General features: G+C 43.0%; 1 protein-coding gene across 2 annotated transcripts in view; it reads right to left on the bottom strand.

Annotated features, from left to right (window-relative positions):
- Positions 1-287: 287 nt before the first annotated feature.
- Positions 288-24,109, bottom strand: part of LOC306920070 (synaptosomal-associated protein 25-B-like) — a 69,854-nt gene continuing 46,032 nt past the window's right edge. Inside the window, exons 4-8 of one of the 2 annotated variants that reach the window (XM_079496687.1) lie at positions 18,136-18,184; positions 11,240-11,357; positions 5,941-6,060; positions 4,305-4,449; positions 288-2,310 (exon numbers count right to left, since the gene is read on the bottom strand). In XM_079496687.1, coding sequence (XP_079352813.1) covers positions 2,242-2,310; positions 4,305-4,449; positions 5,941-6,060; positions 11,240-11,357; positions 18,136-18,184 — 501 coding nt within the window. In that variant the 3' untranslated portion in view covers positions 288-2,241. Of the gene's footprint in view, positions 2,311-4,304; positions 4,450-5,940; positions 6,061-10,863; positions 10,982-11,239; positions 11,358-18,135; positions 18,185-24,109 lie in introns of both variants that reach the window. The other variant, XM_079496686.1, reaches the window with a different exon arrangement.

Genomic DNA, 24,109 nt, shown 5'->3' with positions numbered 1-24,109 from the left:
CTGATACTTTTGCTATTGCTATTTATTCCTGAAAAGTTGTTTTGGACATGAGGTTTCCACCCGACAGAGACAATATTTGACTTGATATAATATATCAAATGTGGAAGAATCGGATATTGCTATTTCAATAGTGATGTAGATTCTGAACCACGTTGCTCCCTGTAGGTTTATCTCAAGGTTAATTTTCCTTGTAGTATCCAGCTAAAACAAAAGCTTAACCAGCAATAATAATACCAAGCCGTACACAGTCATATCAATAACGCAGAAACAGAAGAGACTCCTTGTTTTGTTCTACAGTTATGACATTTTTTTATTATTGGCATTTCCCCATAATATTATTATTTTACAATGATGGTCACAGTCTGGAAAGGTATATATTCGTGAAACAAAAAAAGAGTGGCACTATTGCAAAAAGTCGCAGGAAACATGGGTCTCTCCTTTGTGTGGTCTTCTAGATACGGAGCATGCGGTCACCATGTTAAGACATTTTCGTCAAGCTAAAATTAATTATTCAGTAATATCGAGCAGCCATTGGACATGCATAACACACTTAAATGCACAGCTTTATAACTGCCAGGATTTGAACCGGTGGTAATGTAGTCCTGCCAATGTCTGTGTGTGACCGACTGTCTGTGATCCTAACTGCACAGCTTCACTGCTTTGGTTTGTGGTCATGAATCTCACACTCAACTAAGCTCTGTCCCTTTTCACTCGATAGTGTTACAATGTGTTATAACAGTACAGTATATACTGTACTGTTATAATGTGGATAATATCCTTCAATATTATTTACTTTATTTACATACTGTATTCAATAACTGCATATCAAATTCCACGCCCAAGTCCAACTTTTCTGCACAACATGCAACAATATAATAATTTACAGTACATAATGTGCTGTATGTATTGCAAAGAACAAACAATACATCAAATTGACCTTTCAACCCTTTCTTTAACCCATTTAGGACAGGAAGCCATTTGGGGTTCTTGTTGCTATAGCAGCATAACATTTTTGTAATTTTTCAATAAATATTTGAAGTTTTTCCAGAATCGGCCTCAGTCCTAAATGGGTTAAGATTATCAGTTCTGGTTCCCTGAGGATAAAGAACACTGAATAATAGTGTACGATCCAATAACATAAGCATACTGTCTCATTCAAAGACTTGGTTAAAACACTGGTATGATAAACACGGTCAAGCAGTTTCACTGTCAACATGGCTCAAATAGTGTCGCTTTGCTTCCTCTAAAACAGTGCATTGCTGTCCAAAAAGAAGAACAAAGGTTTGTTGTTGGGGCAACTGAACACGTTTGGCAATATATCCATATAAAGGATTAGGGGTGACTCAGACTTAATTGTTATATTTAACTACGCATAACATGGCTTTTACTTATATTAGTGACACAGGGAAAAGAGCTTAAGTCGGAAGGTGTGAGAGCTATAATCATATTAGTGAATATGTGGTGTTATTATCAGTTAGCATCACAACATCTATGCTGATAGTTAAGATAGATAGATAGATTGATACATACTCAGTGTGTTTTACATGGACAACAGTGGAAAACTGACAGAGGGGGGGGGGGGTGATAATAGGTTGAAAAGCAGTTCCTGCATTTAGTCGAAGTCGTTTGAAACAAGATATAGGGTTTTATATTACACATAAACTTAAAAAAGACAGACATAAAGAGAGTAACAGACAGAGAGAGAAGAGATACATGGATAGACAGATGGAGATGGAGAGACATGATGAAGAGATAGAACAGGTCAACTAAAAGCCATCACAGAAGCACTACAGTATATACAACCTCAGAAAGAGACGGGCAGCTTTGGGGGGAGGGTTGGTTCATAGATTGTGTTGGACGTGGAACAACAGGACTATCATCATCGTTTTTTTTCTTTAATAAAAGCCAAAGACAGACGACACTGAACGACGTTGACATCAGGACAGGGAGGGGAGGAGGAAGGGACTGGATGAGGATGATGAGGAGGAGGGCAGAGGAATAGGGTCTGATATGTGCATGTGTGCAAACCTCTATGGAGTACATTACCACGATAAAAGCGTCACCCGATGTCAAGCAAGGGTGAAGAGCGCTGGGTGCAGGTGGTGGTGGTGGTGGGTGGGTGGGTGGTTGGGTGGATGTGTGAGTGGTTGGGTGGATGTGTGAGTGGTTGGGTGGAGGGGGTTTATTGGGGAGAGGGTTTGGGAAATATGATGAAAGCACTTCTTCTTCTTGATTCTCAGTTTAGCCACTGCCCAACATCTTTGTGGCGCGCTGGTTGGCCTCGTCAATCCTGGTCTTGTTGGAATCAGCCTGGAAGAGAGACAGAAATAAATATAAAGCAATAAAGCCATTTCAGATAAAAGGATAATCATCCGCTACGGGGCGGTCCCTTCCCAGTTCGATCCCGGGCTCCCCCAGAGTTAGTGTCGAAGTGTCCTTGAGCAAGACCCCGAACCCCTAATTGCTCCCGTTGTGCAGGTTGGTGCCTTGCAAGGTTTCCTCCGCCATCGGTGTATGTGTGTGAATGGGTGAATGTAATGCACAATCTATGTAAAGCGCTTTGGATGTAAATGCACCATTTACATTGTGTTTTTCTGTTGGAACAGACTGTGAAGATGAATATCCGTGAGGGGACAATAAATACTATTATTACTAGACAGATGGAAAACGAGAGAGGGTTTTTTGGAGAAGGAGAAAATAAGAGAGGTCGGCCCGAGAGGTCGTGCCCGTTATGGCACACAGCTTATCAAGCCTTCCCTGGCCTGTACCCACAGTGGGAGGAAATGCCATGACCTATCTCCTGTTGTCCTGTCCCAGTACGCCTGTCTAGTACACGACCATCTGTTTACCTCTTCACCCCTGCATTCTGCACCCTTCCCCCTTTTAATGTGTCCTACCGCCCCTTCTGTTTCACAACCTCAGACCGCAACCTGGGATGGAATTCGTAAAGATAAGTTTGTACAATCATTCTGCCAAGGGACATAATTTTCTCACAAGTTGTCAAATACTACTTGGACATTTTATGACAAAATAAGTAAATAAAAGACTGTGGGGGAAATGGGGGAACTTTATCAGTATGTTTTGGGATAATTTGCAAAAATGGCTTCAAAACAACAAGCTTTTATTGAACAAAAATAAGTCCTGTAGCATTCTGTTCGGCCACTCACGCAGTGATGAAAGTTCTTCTGGTCTACAGATTAAGTTCGAAGATGGTTCTCGTCTGGAGAAAGTGGACTCATTTAACTTTTGACCCAGAACAATTGACCCAGAACTTTCCTTTAAACCTCACATTGGATCTTACCATAAAAAAAGACATATGGCAGTTTGTGCTTGCACTATACCCCTCAATCAACCCCAAGTACTCCTTCCCATTGTAGACTATGCTGATATTGTCTATCAGAACACCACATAAACTATTCTCAAACCTCTCAATGTATTACACAACTCCCTCTGCAGATTTGTATTGAGGAATCCATACAGAACACACCACTGTTCCCTATACACTACAGTTCACTTGATTGGCTGCAGACAAGAAGACTGGTACCAATTCCTCTTTAAATGTGTGCACCTTAACTGCCCTCCATACTTGAAACAGTCACTGGTATTATTATATATATCCCCATAACCACTTGGACATACACAACATCCCTACTTTACTATTCCCAAAAGAATATTTTCTGAATCTGGACACAGGCCATTCCACTACAAAGCCCCATTTGACTGGAACAATCTTCCTCTTTCTCTCAGATCTGTGACCTCTCCTGGCCGCTTCAGGATTTCCTTGTATTCACACCTCAAAACAACCTGTTCATGCTACTAACACTGCCTGTACTACTGTTTATTTCTGACCTTTATACAAGTCACTGTACTGTACTGTAAACAATTTATTTGTCTAAAAAGAGTTGGGGGGATGGGGGAGTGGGTGGAAGAGGATGAGCAAGCTAACTATCTGTACATGTTTGTATTGTCTATTGTGTATTGTATACTGTCTATTGTGTAACTGCACTGTATTGTATAATGTTTTGCCTGTGTATTGGACCCCTCTAAAATGAGATGCTGCATCGGCAGGCGGTCTTAATGGACGTTCTTTACATCCACAAGTGTTGATTTTTGCTTATGACGTCCTGCCACAATTGACTCAAGACAAGTCCGCAAATGTAGTTGGCCGACATAAAAAAGGCAACATCATGGCGAATGGCAGATAAGTAACGGGGTGACGTACTGTAGTCAGAAGATTAAAGCACACTCGGCCAATGCTCGTTGTATTACATTTGTCCCATGCAGGGTGCCCTCCTCCTCCGTACCTTCTCCATGATCCTGTCGATCTGGCGATTCTGGGTGTCTATCTCCTGACCCATGTCCAGAGCCATGTGACGCAGGTTCCCGATGATCCCGCCCACCTGTTCCAGGTTGTCATCCATTTCTGTCTCCCGCGCGTCGTCTGTTACCCTGGCAATGCAAAGGAGCAGATGAAATGAACCATAGACATAAAGGCTAGATGACTCTAGCCTTCTCAATGGAGAGCAACGTCGGCACATGGCGGCCATCTTGCTACAGTCAACTCGATCACTCATAACATTGTCTATGGTACATGTCAGCCACGGAGAGTTCTTAAAACGGCAGTGGTTTGCCCAAGCACCCCCCGTAAAGGTGTTTGACTACATGACAAAATTACCAGGGGGAGGGGAGCTTCAGCCTTCAGATCAGTGGGTGCTATTTGGCTATCTATTGTGTCAGTGGGTGCTTTAGCCCTCAAGCACTCCCGAAGTTGACGCCGCTGGTACGCGTATATCTATTCTACGTCCGAGCATAGACATGGTAACGCCCCACCTGCCTCTGATTGGCCTACCGACACTACAGAATACAGCTGGTCTCACCAGACTGTCCTCCGTCCAAGGTGGGAAATAATACAAGTATAAGTACAAGAGAATGACAGCTTGGCACACGTAACAGTAACTTGTAACTTGTAACTTTTATTTTTGTAGAAGAGGCAAACTAATATTGTTTATGCTGTTTGCTTTGATTGAATGATTGATTGATTGAACACGTCACGTATTTGTATGATTTGATTTGGGTGTGTTCTAAATTAAAGTGTTGATTATCGTGTATTAATCTAATTATAGTAAACTAATACTATTATACTAAAAAAGATAAAGATCAAGGGAAAAGAGACAATGTTTCAAGTTTACACTGTACACATGTAAAATAAACAATATATTAGTTTGCCTCTTCTACAAAACCTCCAGCAAAAACCGTTGCGCGTTCCAAGCTGTCATTCTCTTGTATTATCGTACTTGTATTTCCCACCACGGAGTAACCTCTTGGCAGACAGTCCAGCATATAGCATAGCTATCCACCTCGGAGGAAAGTCTGGTAAGGCGGCAGTGTCGGTAGGCCAATCAGAGGCAGGCGGGGCATTACCATGTCCATGCTCGGACGTAGAATAGATATACGCCGCTGGTACATGTACTTTTTAAATAACCATAACTTGCTAAATTTTCAACCGATTTTCAAAAGGCTTGGTTTGTTATAAATGTCAGTCATGATACTGCATACTTATAATATACTTTCATATAAAATGAACCATCCTGAATCATATAGCCACGTTGATAATTTTTGCAATAACCCAAACCGTTTGTAAATCTGTCAAGATTTCAGCGAGTTAAGAGTATTTTAGCTAGGCAGCTACTATAGAACATACCAGAAAGATTGACTGCTGATCTACAAGCTTGTAGATTGGCTATTTTTGGTGAACGTTCCCCCCTCATAATAGAGATGCTAGGACTCGAGCGGCTAAACTTTAAGATAAGACAAGGCATATACAGTATAGTATATATATATGCCATCACCAGAACACCTCTCCTCACGCAAGCACATACACACGCTACACACAGCTATTCATGCACACTCGTCCACAATCTCCCTTCTACACACGCTTACCTGCGGATGAAGCCCCCACTGATGGCCATCTGTTCACGCTCATCCACAACACGGGCCCCTGGCTGACTGTTGACCACTCCATCCTGGTTTGCACCCCATGCCTGTCCCCCACCCTTAATCCTAACACACGGACAGGCAGTGTTATTAAACATCATACAATAATTTTAAAAAAGTAAAATATATTCAGTACAATGCAACATACACAGGACATATACTGTTCAGCCAATTTGCCTACCAAAGCAACACACCAGGCAACATAGGTTTTGAGTCACATATACATGTACATGCAATTTAGTGCTATTGGTGAATAATTGATCAAGTGTGCTGATCAATTGAATTTGAGCAGGAAAAACCTCACATGTTGCTTGTGTCAGAAAGTAACTTTACTTCAAAAACATTTAGAAAGCACTTAGTTTAGCACTTAGGCTTCATTAACCCTCTCCCACAAGCACATATTAGACGAACATGAACACAAAGACGACAGACACAACGACAAAGTGACAAGCAACAAAGACACAATAGCATACAGTATAATCTCTCTTCTTCTCTCTCTCTCTCTCTCTCTCTCTCTCTCTCTCTCGCATGTTACACACACACGCACGTCGCACGCACGCACGCACGCACGCACGCACGCACGCACGCACGCACGCACACACAAACACACAAACACACAAACACGAACACACACACGGTCTCAGACACACACACACACACACACACACACACACACACACACACACACACACACACACACACACACACACACACACACACACACACACACACACACACACACACACACACACACACACACACACACACACACAGGTTGGACTGACACAGAAGGAGGGCACATGTCCACACAGAGAAACAGAGAAGGGTAGAAATGTATAAATATGTATCACACATGGAGGGGAACAGGACCAGAGCACAGCATCATTTTAAATTATCCTCAGTTCTACTGAGATAATAATAAACCCCCTCGGAGCCACTGCACAAAATCAATAACAACATCCCCCAAACATCCCAAAGTGTACGGCATTGTGAAGAAAAACATGGGTGATAATGGTGAGTACAGCCCTTCATTTCAACTGGATGGACAGCTTCGTGTCAAAATAGCAGCGGAAAATAAATGTTCTGTGTTTATTTTCACCCGAGGTGGGGTACTAGATGGGGTTGGCCTTTTCCCACATGGAAACTCTACCACGAATGCCAGAAAGGTAGATTTCAAAGCCACATACTATCCACCCATCGCGTGCTCCAAGCAGGTGAAAAGAAACAGCACAGTTTTTGAACCAGCTGCTACTTTAATGGAGTCTAATAGATCAGATGAACCTCACATAGCTCATCATGACTGGGAGTCACTAAGGTAGATCCAAGAGATGTAGAATAGACCAGAGGTTCTCAAATCCCTGTCCTGGGGACCCAGAATTCTGTTGGTTTTCATTCTGTATTTATCGCTCTAGTTTAGATCTGTGACAGCGTGTGAATGCAATTCATATTTCAAAAAGGTTAAACGTGGTTAAATCCATCTCTGGGTTTTAATAACTGCAGTGGATCCATTGTAACACAAGTTATTTTTCCCATGCCCTGAAAAGTAACAGATTTGGACATACAAAGTTTCCACTCAATGGATATGAATTTGAATTCAAATATAAAATTGTCCCCAGGACGAGAGCTGGATAGTGGATACCACTGGAATAGACTTGAGGTAGGCAAACCTTACATAATCATTAGCTTTTGAACTTTTTTTTTTTTTTTACTTGATTGGACATTTTCATGAATTGTACACATATCCTTCTGTACAATTCACAAATTGTAAAAACTAAAACTAAAACTAAAACAAATGAACGAAAAAGAAAAAGAAAGAAGAAAGAAGAAAAAAGGTCAAGCCAAAACGACAGAAAAAAGCACACTGATGCCTGATTCATCCATGCACTAGTTTATAGACACTGTAAATGCATTAATGATTAACACACTCAGGCATCAATATAGTGTACTGTACCATCATCACAAGGTTTGTCAGCCTCAAACATTCATTCATAATAAAACTGTGCTCAGACATGGCTGAGTGGCCATAGTTTGGCTGTTCACACGTACAACAGAGAGCATCATACAAGAGCGTGGCAAACTTGGCACAAGCTTTCTTGTCAGGAAGGAAGATGTGATAACATAATCTGTCTTTCTTTTCCCCTCTCCTCTTCCACCTCCTCAAGTATGAAGTAAGAGCAAAATGGCCACCATATGTTTACTGTACATGGTCAATTAGCCTACCGGTTACTGTTAGATGCAATGTAATATTGTCGATATCGGACAGAAACCTTTCATCTCCATACTAATTTTTGTAATTGAACGCCCTACTTGATCATACTACAACATCACACAAAATCGCATAAAATGTAGCGGATATACAAGCTCGAAATGTGTTGCAAAGCGATGCATTTTGAGCTTGTCGATCTCCTGCTTTTGCTGCTTTTGAATTCGAATCCTGAAAAGTAACAGTTTTGAACATATGACAGAGACAATATGGTCAATTATCGGTTGCTGTGGGTTTGCGATGTAATATACTATAAATTGTAGAATCATAAACTGCATACACATACAAGCGGTGCGTGATTCTAGAGCTTGGGTTTTTAAACGGAAGCATCCCATATTGTTTATGCAAAGTTGTTGACAAGTTGGCCCCAAACCTTGTATGATTAAGACTCTGAACAGGATGGTCCTGAAGGTATAGGCAAAGACACTCAATAACAAATAGTTACATCCATCAGAAGCTTTACCAGGGAAACGGATGTTTAAGGAGGTCTTGTTTAGTGTATTAAAAAAAATTATACATTTCAGTTTGAGACACTGACAGGGGGCCCTGGAAGATATTATTTAATAATATATATCATTAAATATTAACTTCATACATCATGTGACTTATGAAGTTAATATTTAATAATATATAATCTGTTATATTTAGTAATATAGGCAATCTACAAGCCCACAATACGCTGCAGTGCGACACATTGTGAGATAATCATCTATTTTCGGCAGTGTGCAACCAAGTATTAATATCAAGCCAAAGGGCCTAGCATTATTTTTTTTAGCAAGATCCTAATTCAAGAGTGGCAGAAAACATAATCTAAATGGAGAATCAATGTGGAAATACTGTTTAAATATCTGCGTTGTTCTAGAATCTATGAAGGGCATTGCTCGAATTCATTCTTTTTATATGTCAGCTGTTATGTGGCCACCTCAGAATGACATTGGTCTAAATAATTATTGTTTTCGTTTTGTTTTAGTAAGGAGTCCAGTTGAATTATGGATTAAAACAGCACAGACACTAAAGAACCTCCTTAGACATTTCAGTTTGTCTTCGATCAAAAAACACGTTGTTTTTCAGGGTTATGTTCCTGGTGGAAAGATGCGTGTGAAATGGGCACACTGTTCTCCTGGAATACAAGGTTCAAGTTAGGCATAATGATTTGCAACTGTCTAGTCAGGGACTCATTTAGACCTGGGATATCAGGTGAAAACAATTAATTCCCTCATAGTAAAGACTGCGCCTCACCTCCAGCGCCTGGAGGTGAAAATCACCAAAGAAGTCCCCTTGTATTTACCAGACTCAAACCATGGCTGTTGTTGAGGTGAGGGAATGGCACACAGTTTCTTTGGCCAGGAAATATGGGCAACTGGGGGTCATGCCTATGTTCCCTCAGTCCTATATTATGTTCCTTCAGGTTAGGTTTAGGCTTGCGGTTAGCTTTAGGGTTGGTGTTAGTGTTAGTTATGAGGGAACACAGGGCTGAAGGAACATAGGTACGCTCCTGGTGACCATGGTTGTGCCAAAACATCCCCCAAAACAGCAGAAATTCCCTAATGTTTCCTCGCGACATGAGGTACAGTACATGTAGGGGTAAACATGGTTTGTGCTATATTTTGGCTAGAGCCAGACAGATTAATCAAATATGAAAATCTCCTTCATTTATCGAGTCCACTTGGGAGATCTTCATGTTTGTGTAACTGGAATTACATTGGTGAATTCTGGTAAGATTCAACAATGTTAGTGCCTGGCGGAGCAGTGTGAGGCGACTGACAGGAGATCCGGAGAGAAAGGGGTTATACAGTAGGAAAGGAAACACTGTGACCTGAATGCTGCTTCCCAGCCTGGAAGAGAATCATTTCTCATCTCACAGAGGAATGAAGGGCTCTGAATGGCAGCCATAGAGGTTGAATCAGTGAATGATGTGGACTGTTGTGCAATGTGTGTTATAGTAGTGGTTCTCAACCTTTTCAGGCCGTGACCCCCCAAAATAATCATATTTGAACTGGGGACCCCCTACCCCGACAAGCTCTTAATGTAGGAATTGAGGATTTTCCTTGACTCGGTTCCACAGTTAAATATTGTGAAAATAGCATCCTAAGCTCAAAGGGAACATTTTTGCGTCTTTCTTACAAAAAGAATGGGGAAAAAAAGAGAAATCATGATTGAAAGGTTGACAACCACTGTGTTATAGCCTATAGTGTAGTGCGGCTCACAATCCGCATGCGCACACATGCATGATGCAAGAATGAAAACAAGCATGTGGAGCCATGCACACGTATCCCCCCCACCCCCCAACACACACACACACACACACACACACACACACACACACACACACACACACACACACACACACACACACACACACACACACACACACACACACACACACACACACACACACACACACACACACACACACACACACACACACACACACACATACAGTGTTGGAGTGGACAGCATTAAGTTTGGCTGTGGGCCTGGCTCCCTCTCACCATGGATCACACCATGCTCTACTAGGAAGCAGGCAGACACATAGATAGAAAGGCAGGCGGAACGGGCACCACTGAAACACATGCAAGTCGGGCAAAATGCAGGCTTGCACCTACTTTTTACAGGGACATGAGCAAAGACCACATAAGCTTCCTAAATTGTTCAAATTCTTTTCTGCATCCTTCATGTCCTTATTGATCTGGTCCATCCCCTCCTCGATGCGCTCCAGTTGCTCTGATTACCAACACAATGTAATTTATCCACATCAAAAGAACGACAGCACGAAGAGAAGAAGAAGAAGAAGAAGAAGAAGTAGAAGAGGGAGAAAAGAGCAGGGTCGGAAAGGAAGACAAAGGAAGTGGAGACAAAAAAAAAAGACATTGACTGTGACAAGAGACACATCAGACATCAACATCACCACCAAAAACCACCAGCACCACAGCACTGGACTGGACAGGCTAGAGCTCGGGGCTCCACCCGAACGGTACCTACTTTTGGATACATGGGCATATCTGAGAACAGCAGTTTCCAAAATCTTTTAAATCTTTCTCCGCTTCCTTCATGTTTGCATGCACCTGGTTCATGCCATCTTCGACACGATCAAGTTGTTCTGGTGAGGACAAAGGCAATGAGAGTAGTGAAATGAATTTTGATTGGTTTGCTTTTTTGGGGAAGGGGTGGGGGGGTGGGTTGGGTTGGGTTGGGTTGGGGTGTCTGGGGTCTGCTGTGCTCTACAGCGCCACGATGCAAGTGTAGGCAAGGTCACTAAGGGCAAGGCAGTAAGCATTAAATAGGTGCCTGCGTGCATGTGTGTGTGTGTGTGCGTGCGTGCGTGCGTGCGTGCGTGCGTGCGTGCGTGCGTGCGTGCATGCATGTGTGCGTGCGTGCATGTGTGCGTGCATGTGTGCGTGCGTGTGTCCAATGCGCACATAACTATTCATCCAGTTTGTGTTTCTGGGATTGGGTCTTCTTGTTAAATAGCACACACGTGCTTCTGTTAAATGCCATTGTATCTCTCTTCCTGGGTAATTATATTCTAGGGAAAGTAGGCCTATTGAACTACTTTCTGTGAACAATAAGAATGAAGATAGAGACGGGGGACAAAGTAAAGTAGAAAAAGTAGAGTCCAGTAGCACTGCTATGCAGCAACTTTAGTGAAGGCTGTACCGTAGAAGCTACCCAGATGAACCACCATGTGTGCCAGATATGGTCTAATGTGTGGCATTAGGAGAGGTTATCCCCTGCTGGAGTTCCCCCGGCACACTACTACTCACAATCCTTAATTAGCACTGCCCGCTAATCCCTGGCAGAGCGAGGGATTGGAGGAGAGGATGAATGTAGAGAGAGAGAGTTTATCACCTCCACCACACCTGCCTGTCCATAATGTATTCCTCTATGGATTATGGGACTAAGTGGTCGTCACACAGCCAATCAGAGTGAGTGATGGGTAATAGGACCACTGGGTTGTACGGTTTCATATAACCACTTACCCCTATTCTTCAGACCTATACTTGGTCCCCTCATTTTTCCCCCTCCTGGCCTCCTCTCCACCAAATGTCTTTGCTGATCTGCAAGCTCACAGCGTGACCCAACGCAGCAGGTAGGTAGGTTATTTGAAACAGAAAGGTTTATGCTACAATTCATTTTTAAATCCTACCTGAGTGTCCAAACCTTTGCCCCCAAGCTTGTATACTTAGCTGAAGACATTTCACACAATGTGCTCACAAATTAAACCCTGAATGGCGTCAGAGTTATGATTTATTTATTTATGATTTTTTTGGTGGGCGGGTGTGGGACCGGCAGAAAGCACAGACTTGGGTTATTGTTGAGTTGCTATGGTTACATAATTCTCCAATAATCCTACGATATTACATTTGATCTGCATTTCTGTGGAACCCTGTTGAATACGTAATGTAACACTGCCTTGCCTGTAGCTGAGTGTGAATAAAGCCTGATTTATACTTAAGTCATACCTTGTTTTGGAGGTCTTCAACAGGGGATCTAAGATCCCTAGGGGGTCCTCAGAGTCACTACGGAGAGGCCATAAAGCTCACAAGTTACACCACCTTGCACTGCGAGGCATTGTGTTGTGAGCTTGTCGATCGGCTATTTTTCGGCAAAGACGTTTAGTGTAAAGGGGAAAAAAGAACAGACCAGGTACAGAGCCAAAGGTCAAGTTTACAAAGCATTGAGGTATGTGGTTAAATGTCTGTACAATACACATTGATTAACATGAATCCAACACTGATAGTTGCTGTCAAACACATCTATGAAGCTATCTGTGAAAAAGTATAATCTGCAACACAATGTCATGTATGTAGTGGGGGGCCTTGGCCTAAAAAACGTTGATAACGTTTAACGTCTTATTTTTTACTTAGTGCCATAAAAAAAGCAGATCAGATATGTTTAAAAGTTAAAACTGATCTAAATACAAGAGGGATTCGACTCAGGTCTGAGTCAAGCCATTGGTCCCTCCCTAGTCCCTGGGTGGGATGAGTCAGTGCTGCATGAGATCATTCTAGCCCACACATTTTCAAAGTGCCACCAGGGGGCATCAGGGTGCCAATTGGAAAGGGTGGATCTTGTGTGTACGTGTATAGCTTGTTAAACTCTGACTCTAAACCTATCCTCACTGCTATCTATACTGTACAGTATCTATAGTCTTGAGCACAATGGCAATAAGCTCTTGATATGTACAAATATAGGGCTATCAGATTCAGAATCAACTTTATTGTGTGGGTTCGCTTCGTGTCTCATCAGTACATAAAACCTAATCATAATGTTAACTTAACCCCCCTGAATAATTAGATGGCAAAATGACCTTTCTCTTCATCCTAACCTTGGGACGACGTTTGACACTCTACTAAGAGCGCACACACACACACACACACACGCACGCACGCACGCACGCACGCACGCACGCACGCACGCACGCACGCACGCACGCACGCACTTGGATCAAAGTGGGCGACGCAAATGGTGTGCCTCTTCATGCCATGTTTCTTGAGGCAGGAGGTAATCTATCAGAGCTGACTGAGGTGTAATTCAGGTCATCATGCACGGATGAGCGTGGACGATAAGGACTCATTACATTACCTACTGCTGGGACGGAAACAAAGGTCGCTCACCACTACTTGAGAGCATACATTTTACATATGGATGTTGTTTGCGCGCGCATGTGTGTGTGTGTGTGTGTGTGTGTGTGTGTGTGTGTGTGTGTGTGTGTGTGTGTGTGTGTGTGTTTGCAGTGTTTGTCTGTGAGAGTGTGTGTGTGTGTGTGTGTGTGTGTGTGTGTGTGTGTACAGTGTTGTATGTGCAAATTCATTTATATATGTGCATGATGTATAAGTGCATGTGGGTGTGTGCATGCGTATTTCTGATCATGCTTGCAGGTACTGTACAGTACGCAAGTCTGTGTGATAATGGAGGTGGAGAGCTAATTGATATGCCAGCCTTTGCATCTCAGCAAGTCTGTATATGAAACAGCATAATTATATGCTGTAACCTATTGTTCAGAGCAGACGGCAGACAACAACTTTTTTAAGCGTCGGGTGTTTTTCTGAGCCAATATGGAATAGTAGGGAGGGACTCGTTTTGCTGACTCATTGGTTTCCTGATGTAAACTACCCAGCCTGCCATGCTTCACATTCCTGCAGACTATAGTAGTATATGCTCAGAGTAAGGACAGACAAGAAGATTGATTGATGATTTGGCAATTCTTCCAGTTCTGTTTTTAACTTCAATGCCAGCGAAGCTCATTAAATCTTACCAAATCTAATAGATGTGACTTAGAGAGAGTGAAGGGGCATGAAAGGGAGAGAGTGGGGGAGAAAGAAAGACGGTAGAGCTGAAAGACAAACTGAGAAGAAGAGAGAGAGAGAGACACAAGAGGGAATTACAGTATGTGTGTGTGTGTGTGTGTGTGTGGGGGGGGGGGGGGGGGACTCATAAAAAGACAGAATGACAGAAAGACAGATTGAGATGTGGCGACAGAAAGAGGAGAGGAAGTCATGGGGCAGAGGTGATGTGCTGAGATGCTGGAGTAATTTGACTCTGTGAATTGATTGTTGCTGCGTGTTAACAGCAGGGAGTGGGCTGGATCCCACTCTGGGGACCGCAGGCAAGACGGACGGAAAGAAGCCAGAAACAGAGAAGAGAGAGGAGAGAAGACTATCTGTTCTGCCGGCAGACCAGTTAGTTTGCTGGGACACGCACGGGGAGAGGAGCAAGTTGTACACGTCCACGCACGCACGCACGCACGCACGCACGCACGCACGCACGCACGCACGCACGCACGCACGCACGCACGCACGCACGCACGCACGCACGCACGCACGCACGCACGCAACCTCAAATGCTGCATTAAACCTCACCCCCAAACTCTGACTGCAACCCACCCCAACCTGAAACACTGCATCAAACCCCAAACTCAAACTGCTGCATCAAAACCTCACCCCTAAACTCTGTTATCAACCCTGTCTAACATCTCACACACACACACACACACACACACACACACACACACACACACACACACACACACACACACACACACACACACACACACACACACAAATAAAGCTATTTCTAATCTGTACGTATACAGTCGCTTCTATTGCTGACACTGCTGGACGGGGATTGTTTCAATCAATTATTTCAAATAATTTGACATAATTGATTAGGAAGACACACTAAACTTCCTAATAACAGAAGCCCAGTGTGCAGCAGGACCGCCTCAGTGTGGGAGAATTAGGCTGGTGATACTGGGCACTGGCAGCTGCGGGATCTCTCTAGTCTAGTCTAGCACAATGCATTCTGCAGAGTCAGTGGTCTTTCAACCTCACAGGCCAAACTACAGCAGGGGCCAGAACTTTGCACTGGCCTAATATGATCTATAAAGAAACATGTCACTATACTGTGACTGATTCTGTGATTGTAGGCTACAAATGTACAAAGGCGAAGGGCACTGGAAATAAATCAATGCTCTTTCATGGGGACCCACCCGCTTCTTTACTTCTGTAAACTTGTCATGTGACAATAAAACTGATTCAGATGACAGATTCTGACGGGGAAGAAATAAATTTGATTCTACATGGAAAATAAATCACATTCCCGCTAACCAAGACAGCAAACGGGTCAGTTGACGTCTTGGGAAGGATTTGACCAAACGACAAAGTCAAACGTTTGACTGTAAGGGGGGATATTGGGCCGGCGCTTCCATACAGGTGAACTAGTGCTGGCTATTGCCGCATTCCGAGAAAGCTTGCCTAGGTCTGCAATTGGGTCAGAACCGGCCCTGAACATAACTCGAACAGCGCTGAGTCGCAGCACTCAGCACACAGCGACTTGCTCGCCTGATGGCTGGCTAAGTGTTGCCGCTCGTGGCTCAAGTCCACTTCAGACGGCGCGGCTCCGTCGTCTTAACTGTTTTTAGCAGCACTTCCGCATTCCTGGAGTGCGGAACTGCCTGTGGATAGCACCGGATGACTGGAAGACTACATCCTGCATTTACAGCTTCAAACAACAGAAGGCTGATCAGATGGCTCTGATGGCGCTGTTAAGCGTCTTCCTCAGGGACGTTAGATATGTAGCCTACAGTAATTTGTACCTGTACCTTTGTTTCTCACAGTATACCAGTATAGTATTTTGTAGCATTGTAGCCTATAGGTTTCTAGGATGTTGCAAACTCTTTTGCGAGACAACATTTCGTTGCTTGTACGTTAGTAACAAATACAAACATCTTGATTCTTGAAGCCGAGGGTTGAACTGCATGGCGACCTTTCGATTCTGATTCAGACGTCCTCTCTACAGACTCAGCTATTTCTGTTTAAATGAAATGTTTACTAATTCAAGGCCTGAGCCAAAACCAAAGAACACAAAAAGAGGAAGAAAAGAGGACAAGGAAACTGTCCTCATTTCCTGTCCATGCTTAAAATGTAAAATCCAACCTACTTGTTTTGCTCTCTTTTCTGTTTCAATCCAGTGCACTCAGGCACCTCCTCTGTTACCTGCCTATAGGCACCGATACTGTAGCCTACCTCCGTTGTTAGATTACCCACTTACTACCCACTGTTTCATTACATTGATACTCTGTTACACTGCATACTAACGCCAACTCCTCTGTTCCAACTAACTCCATTTTTTATTTTGATTTATTTTTTGTATTCATAATTATAAACATAAATCAATGCTATTGAATACCCTTTATGTCTGTTTGTAAAATGAACATTTTGGAGTTAGGTGGTTTCTTCCAGACAGCAGCAGAGATATTACTAACCCCTCTGCGCCATTAATTAATACTAATTCTTCTGCTCCATTACATACTAACCCCTGTGTTCCATTACATACTACAGGTCCATTCGGCTCCATGTGTACAGCCTCTGATGTTAACGTAACAGCAAGGATGTGACTGTGTGTGAAGGGTCAACGTACAACGGTTGACACAACGGTTGTACTGGAGTGGATGGAGAGTGAATGGGAGTGGGGCATGTTTGTCGTTACCAGTCAAAATGATCATGGTGTCCCTCCTCGCTAAAGAGGACGGCGCTAAAGGTATCTATCACTGTGTGACCCCTGACCCCGTGGTCGATCAGGGGGGAAATGATTCCCCATGGTAACCATGGGAACCAGGTTTTCAATGACAGAGCAGATGAAGAAGCAGAGGTTAGAAGCATTGATCGGGTTAATGCAAGATCTAAACTTAGCTCAAAGAATTTTAGAATGCATCATACATGCCAAAAAAACCTGTAAGTCATGTAGTAACAAGCTACTGTATATAAAGGTACCGGTAAATCATAATGTATACTTTTATAAATAATAATATAGTTGCTTTATGTGCAATTGTAACGCATTATCATTACTAAGAACCAGGCATAGTTTAGGGAGGCGAGCAAGCTTCTTCTTACAGTAGCCAAATAAACATCTACATTCAATAGCCTACTGTGTGGATGGGTTTCATTAGAAATTGAATGAAGTAGGACATTTGTAAAATACTAGGCAATTTTAACAATTTAAACCCCAGTATCTGTATTGCGGAGAAGGCTTTCGCAGAAAATAGATTGACCGATAAGCTCACAAAACGCTGCGCTGCGACGGCACGCGTTGCCACGCGCTGTGAGCGTATTGATCCCTACGATAACAGAAAACAGAACATACAATAGCCCAGAGGGACTCTGATCAAATTATGGGGTTTAAGTGGTTAATATAGGATGAACCTTTTCAAACAGAATGTACTGTAGGCGTATATATGGGACATGCCAATTTGTCTTTAGCTTGCAAAGCATAGAATATCAGCGATAATGCACTGCAGGGAAAAAAAGTGCTGAAAGAATAACAGAGTAGTAGTAGTAGTAGAGGCCGGGGTGGAAGCTCTGTCTCTACTGACTTACCTCCCTGCTCATCCAACATGACCAGAGTCCTGATACCAGCATCTTTACTCTAATACAGACAGACAGACAGACAGACAGACAGACAGACAGACAGACAGACAGACAGACAGACAGACAGACAGACAGACAGACAGACAGACAGACAGACAGACAGACGCCCAGACAGACAGACAGTGGGAGGAGAGGGGAGCCCAGGAAGAAATTGAGGAAGGGGAAAAGAGAAGGAAAAAAAAGATGACAGATCAGTAAACAGACCAAGAACAGAATAGAACAGAACAGAAGCAGCAAACAGAGATGTGTCAAATTGTCATCTGAAAATCATGTTTTTATTCTTCTTTTTCTTTCTGGGGAGCGATTGATCTTGTCTTATGCTCTTCTAGACCCAGCTAGCAGCACAAAGAGCGCTAGGGTCATCTATTATGGATTCCATTCGAAGAGTGTGAGTATTATTAATATGCTCATTAGCTGGCATCAAAGTTAGTGGAAAAAGATATTCTGTCTCAAAACCACATCAATAGGCCTCTCATTCAATGCTTCTCAGTGTCGTGACTCGTGAGTCACACAAGTACTGTATTGATATTTATTTATTTATGAGTCAGTAGGGAAAAGTAGGGAGGGAATCATTTCTATTATATTTGAACCACACTCCCCATCACACACTTGGATAAAGGATATACTTAACTATGTAAAATTGTAAAGAATCAGATGCTTGCTGGGCGGCTCCCTGAAAACATTCTGTAAGATGTGGGACCCATTTTTTAAACATTGTAATGAGCTGAGACTCCCGGATATTTCAGACTAATTGTCAGTCATTTATAATGCGGAGGCATGTCAGATGGCAGATCGACTAATATTCATATAACTTCTACCAGTAGTTTATTATTATAATAATATATATATTACTATTATTATTTATATGTTTTGTGTTTCTCTTAATTTTTGTTTGTCTTGTCTTTTTGATTTGATTTGATCTTTGTGTCTACAGTATTTGTCTTTGTGAAAGTCTTGCTTATTGTTAAAAAATAATAATAATAATGACAAAGAAATAAGAAGCATTTTTATTTGCAACCACCTACTGAAGCATTTATTGACCTTTTGACAAGATGACCCAGAAACAGAATAGTATTTGAAATGAAAAGAATACAGTGAGTGCAGAGACAGACAGATAGTTTGTTGTGACCATCACTTAATCCATTCTTATAATCAAGCAAATGCTTGATATCTGCTGTCTTTTTCATCCATTCCAATAATATTTTATTTCACTTTGTAGCAATGTTTTGTCATTTGTCATTTTAAATATTGATTGTGTGTTAAGTGAGTGAGTGGATAAATCACTATTGAGTGAAACAAATCTGTAGATGGTAAAACATACAGTTTTCACTGTATGTGGTCCTCATATTGGTGCAGTCCTACATGTGCACACATGCACACATGCACGCAATATGACATGAAGGTAATATTTTCCCTCCTACCCTTTTAACACAAGAGAGAAAGATTTTCAATAATTGTTTTATTTTCCTTGCTTATCGTGCACGCACGCACGCACGCACGCACGCACGCACGCACGCACGCACGCACGCACGCACGCACGCACGCACGCGCGCACGCACGCACGCACGCACGCACGCACGCACGCACACTGTTACACCACTGGTCTTCAACAGGGACCTAGGGAGTCCTCAGAGTTACTATGGGGGGGCATCAAATATTTGTGTGATAGAGGAATATATATTATTTACATTCATCCCTACTCTGAGGGGAACATTATCTGAAAATACAGCTCGTAGTTTTTTAGTATATACAGCTCGTAGTTTTTTAGTATAGAGGGTTTAAGTTAAGTCGTCTGAAAATACAATCCAACACAACGCTACACAATGACAGTGCTGTCAAATAAGTCTATGAAGCTATCTATTAAATCTATGAAAAAGTTTAATCTGCAACACAATGATATTATACAATAGGTTGTGAGGGTCCTTGGTTCATCTAGAGCCCTGTGTGTTACACTAATGGCATTAACAACTGTAATGGCTCCACGCAACAGCAACACATTTCAACCTTGTCCCCTGAAGCACTGTTAATGCCTAAAGGCCAGTGATGTTCTGCATCAGTTAATTTGTATCAAACTGTGGTTTGACCTTCTCTACACAGGACGAGTGATAGACAGAACAGTGTGCTCGGAGCCGTGGCTCTAAACAAGCAGAGCGATATGACTGTTTGTATTAATCAAATCGACTGGGAAAACATATGCCAGCGGCCATGTGTCTGTATCAGATGTCTGGCATGTAATCTGTTGAAAAAGATAATGTAAACACTCATGTTGACAGACTGGTGGCGCGCAGCGCACACACACACACACACACACACACACACACACACACACACACACACACACACACACACACACACACACACACACACACACACACACACACACACACACACACACACACACACACACACACACACACACACACACACACACACACACACACACACACACACACACACACACACACACACACACACACACACACACACACACACACACACACACACACACACACACACACACACACACACACACACACACACACACACACACACACACACACACACACACACACACACACACACACACACACACACACACACACACACACACACACACACACACACACACACACACACACACACACACACACACACACACACACACACACACACACACACACACACACACACACACACACACTTTTTTTTAAAGCACTAGGTGGCCCACTCTGGTACGTTTGTGACGTTGTAATGCAGAGTATCCGTCTAACCCGTAATGTAGATAAAGAGACATTTTACTGACTGAATGGTCGATGTATGGAGGCAACTGATCTTTGGTGATGTCCTTCACATTCTCCCTCTCTAACCCCTCCTCTCTCTCTCTCTTGCATCTCTCTGTATATCTCTGATTTACACTCCTCTCTTCTCTCTCTTCCTCCATCTTCCTATACTTGTCTTTATGGCCCGCAACAGAGCGGTCAGCCCTTAATTATGAGCACAAAATGTCGGTCGGCCTAACAACAAACTAGCCAATCACAGATCAATCTCACCAAGGAGTTTGTGCAGGTGTGTTATGTAGCAATAGCCTGTAAAATGGAGGATAATCAAATCCACTCTGGTAGTGCACATTTGGGCCCACATCCGGGTGGCTCGACTGATGGGCTGGACTCATGCCACCACAGGCATGGGTAGTTTGTGATGTAGGACGCATAAAGCCTAAGGACACTGCTGTGCATGCTCTATAGGGGCCGGAGGAGAGAGAGATATATACTGTACGTCTGGGGGAGTATGAGCTGTGTGAGCAACATTCATTGAAATGATTGGGGACAGGGTTTTAATTTCACTCTTTAGTTCTTATATAGCTCAATAAGTGCAGGGCCTGCTGTGAAGTTTGTCGGATCGCGGTTTCCTCCCAAAATCCCCATGTACTCCATACAGTATATGAGCATAAAGGAGACAGATCTCCATAAATTGGCATAAAAGTGACAGACCAGACAGACAGATGGACATAGACAGCCTGTCAGGTGATAAGAAGCGGCCTGTTCACTCCTCATGCATTGACGGAAGCATGAGCTCAGTTCTGGGCTCTCCCCAGGTTGGCAAAGGGAGAGTAGCACCCAGGATTACACTTTAGGCAATTGGCACTGGGTGAAAAATGGGTTACAAAATCGTAGGATGAAAATTTAGGGGACAAAACAAAGTAGCATATCCGCAAGCTCAAACGTTTCGAGCTTGTAGATCTGCTACTTGCTTTTGAATTTGAATCCTGAAAAGTAAAGTAACGGCAGTGTTGGACATGTGAGGTTTCCACCCGACAAAGACGATAAAGGAAGACAAAGAACAGTGAAGCACACAGAGCATGCAGTCCACTGACAGAACAGTGAAGCACACAGAGCATGCAGTCCACTGACAGTAACTCCTCAGCAGATTGCAATTGATTTTTCTATCACCGTGGTTACAGTGTTGTCTCCTAAACCTGGAGATCTATTCTAACTGGGTTACAGTGAAGATGACCTCACCACCACACCCCTCCAACACATGACCTCCCACTGCTCTCTGTTATTGGTCAATCCCAATCCCAAAGCCATCATGTGATACTCCTATCAAATAAATCACATGACTAGGCAGGTTGGTATCAAGGGTTCTTCAAAAAAAGATGATTGATCAGTTGATTGGTGTATTGACAAAAACGATTGATTCATTCATATATTGCTGACTGGTATCACGTTTCTGCAATAGTTGTGATCTTTATACTACAGATTATACATGGGTAGGGATTGTGAAGTGCAGCGCAGGCGAAGCACATTGGGACAAAATGTCCTTTTGGTACAGGGTTGTACGACACTAGAATTTCGCGGGCCTTCGGCCCGCTCATCCCAGAGTTGCGTTGCCCCGCGTTGCGATACAGAAGTCCACAGATACAGAAGTGCACAGTGACACGCGTTGTATGCAGCTGTTTTGTGTTGCAGCGCGCGTGTAGTGTTGTTATCCATATATGCGCCTCGGTTCGTCCCGTTTGTTCCACGCCAGGTGTCGACGCAGTCGTTGGCGCAAATTTCTTATTATTTTAACTGTGTATGTAATCGCGGCTAGTAGCACACTTTTTTTTTTAGGAGCACGATGAAAAGTTATGAAATAATGTGTTTGAGGGCCCTCCTATATACAGCTTTAGTCCCCACACGTCTCAATATTTGCCATTGACAAAGAACAGAGAAATTAGGTCGAAATGCCGCTAAATATGACGTAAATTAAAATGTATTATATATATATTTTTTTTTAATTGAATGTAAATACTTTACTTATAAAAAAACCTGGCAACCCGCACCCCGCGGTCATTTTCCGCTAACCGGAGCGGTGCTCCCTAGCCTGCTGGAGGGGTTCACATCATCCCATGCAGCCTCGAGAGGAAAAAGAAGGAAAATAAATGCAGCCTTGAGGCTACCTACCAATGTGGTGTTGTGGAGCTTGATCACCTCCTCCTCCTCCTTTTCTCCCCAAATTGCCAATCCCAATAAATGCAAAAGTTGCCTAGTGTGAATACTTCCACAGCCTAAGTAGTAAAGGATAAACTATCAGTCTTCTCCGAAATCGGTCAATGTTTGTCAACTCAGCACGTGTTGACAACGCATAGTAAACAGAAGCCGTATGTGTGTCACACCAAAAGTGGTGACCTATAGAATCCTGTACATAGAAGCATCACGCAATCGTCTCCCTCCCTGTGTGGGTCACGTGGTGGGCTCTGAGCAAATGGGAGAGGGAATGTAGTGTTGCCAGGTCCGCGTATTGTAAGCGAGTGGTAGTGTGTGTAAGTAGCGTGTTGAATGGCATTTTTTCTGTGCTTGTTTTCATAGACGTGGCAACAAATTAGGCGGGGGTGTCGGTGCTTGTGGCGTGTTTGTGTTTATTATTGATATTGATATTGTTTGCGAGTGTGGACGGGAGCCGGCTTTAGTGGCAGTGCGATGACATTTTTTACGCGGGTGGTGTCGAGTGTGGCCGTGCGGCGCGACATGAGGAGATAGGGAACGAACGACGCGGAGGGTAAGTGTGTGACGTGTTAGTGTGTTGTTGCAGTGTGTGTTGCAGCGTGTTGCAGCGTGTCAGTGACGTAGTAGCTGGTGACTTTCTTTTCGTGGTTAGCTTTTGGGGACACCTTTTCAAATGTATAATAGATAGAATAAACCTTCTTGGCCATAAGAGATTGTCCTACTTTTCCATCCTTCAAGCACACAAAAATGGTTACTTGATAACTAAACTTGCGACCATTCATAATCAATCTTGCACTTTATTTGACAACGTATACAGTAGTACTTGAAAGTAATAGCCTACTGCTGCATACTAGCCAACTCACTTTAGTATGCAAATACTGTATACACTGTATATATTGCCCTCAACACAACGGAATATAATTAGCGTTCCTCAT

This window comes from Electrona antarctica (genome assembly GCF_951216825.1).
Source record: "Electrona antarctica genome assembly, chromosome: 3".
NCBI classification, from domain to species: Eukaryota; Metazoa; Chordata; class Actinopteri; order Myctophiformes; family Myctophidae; genus Electrona; species Electrona antarctica.
This window is presented reverse-complemented; position numbering and strand designations above follow the sequence as displayed.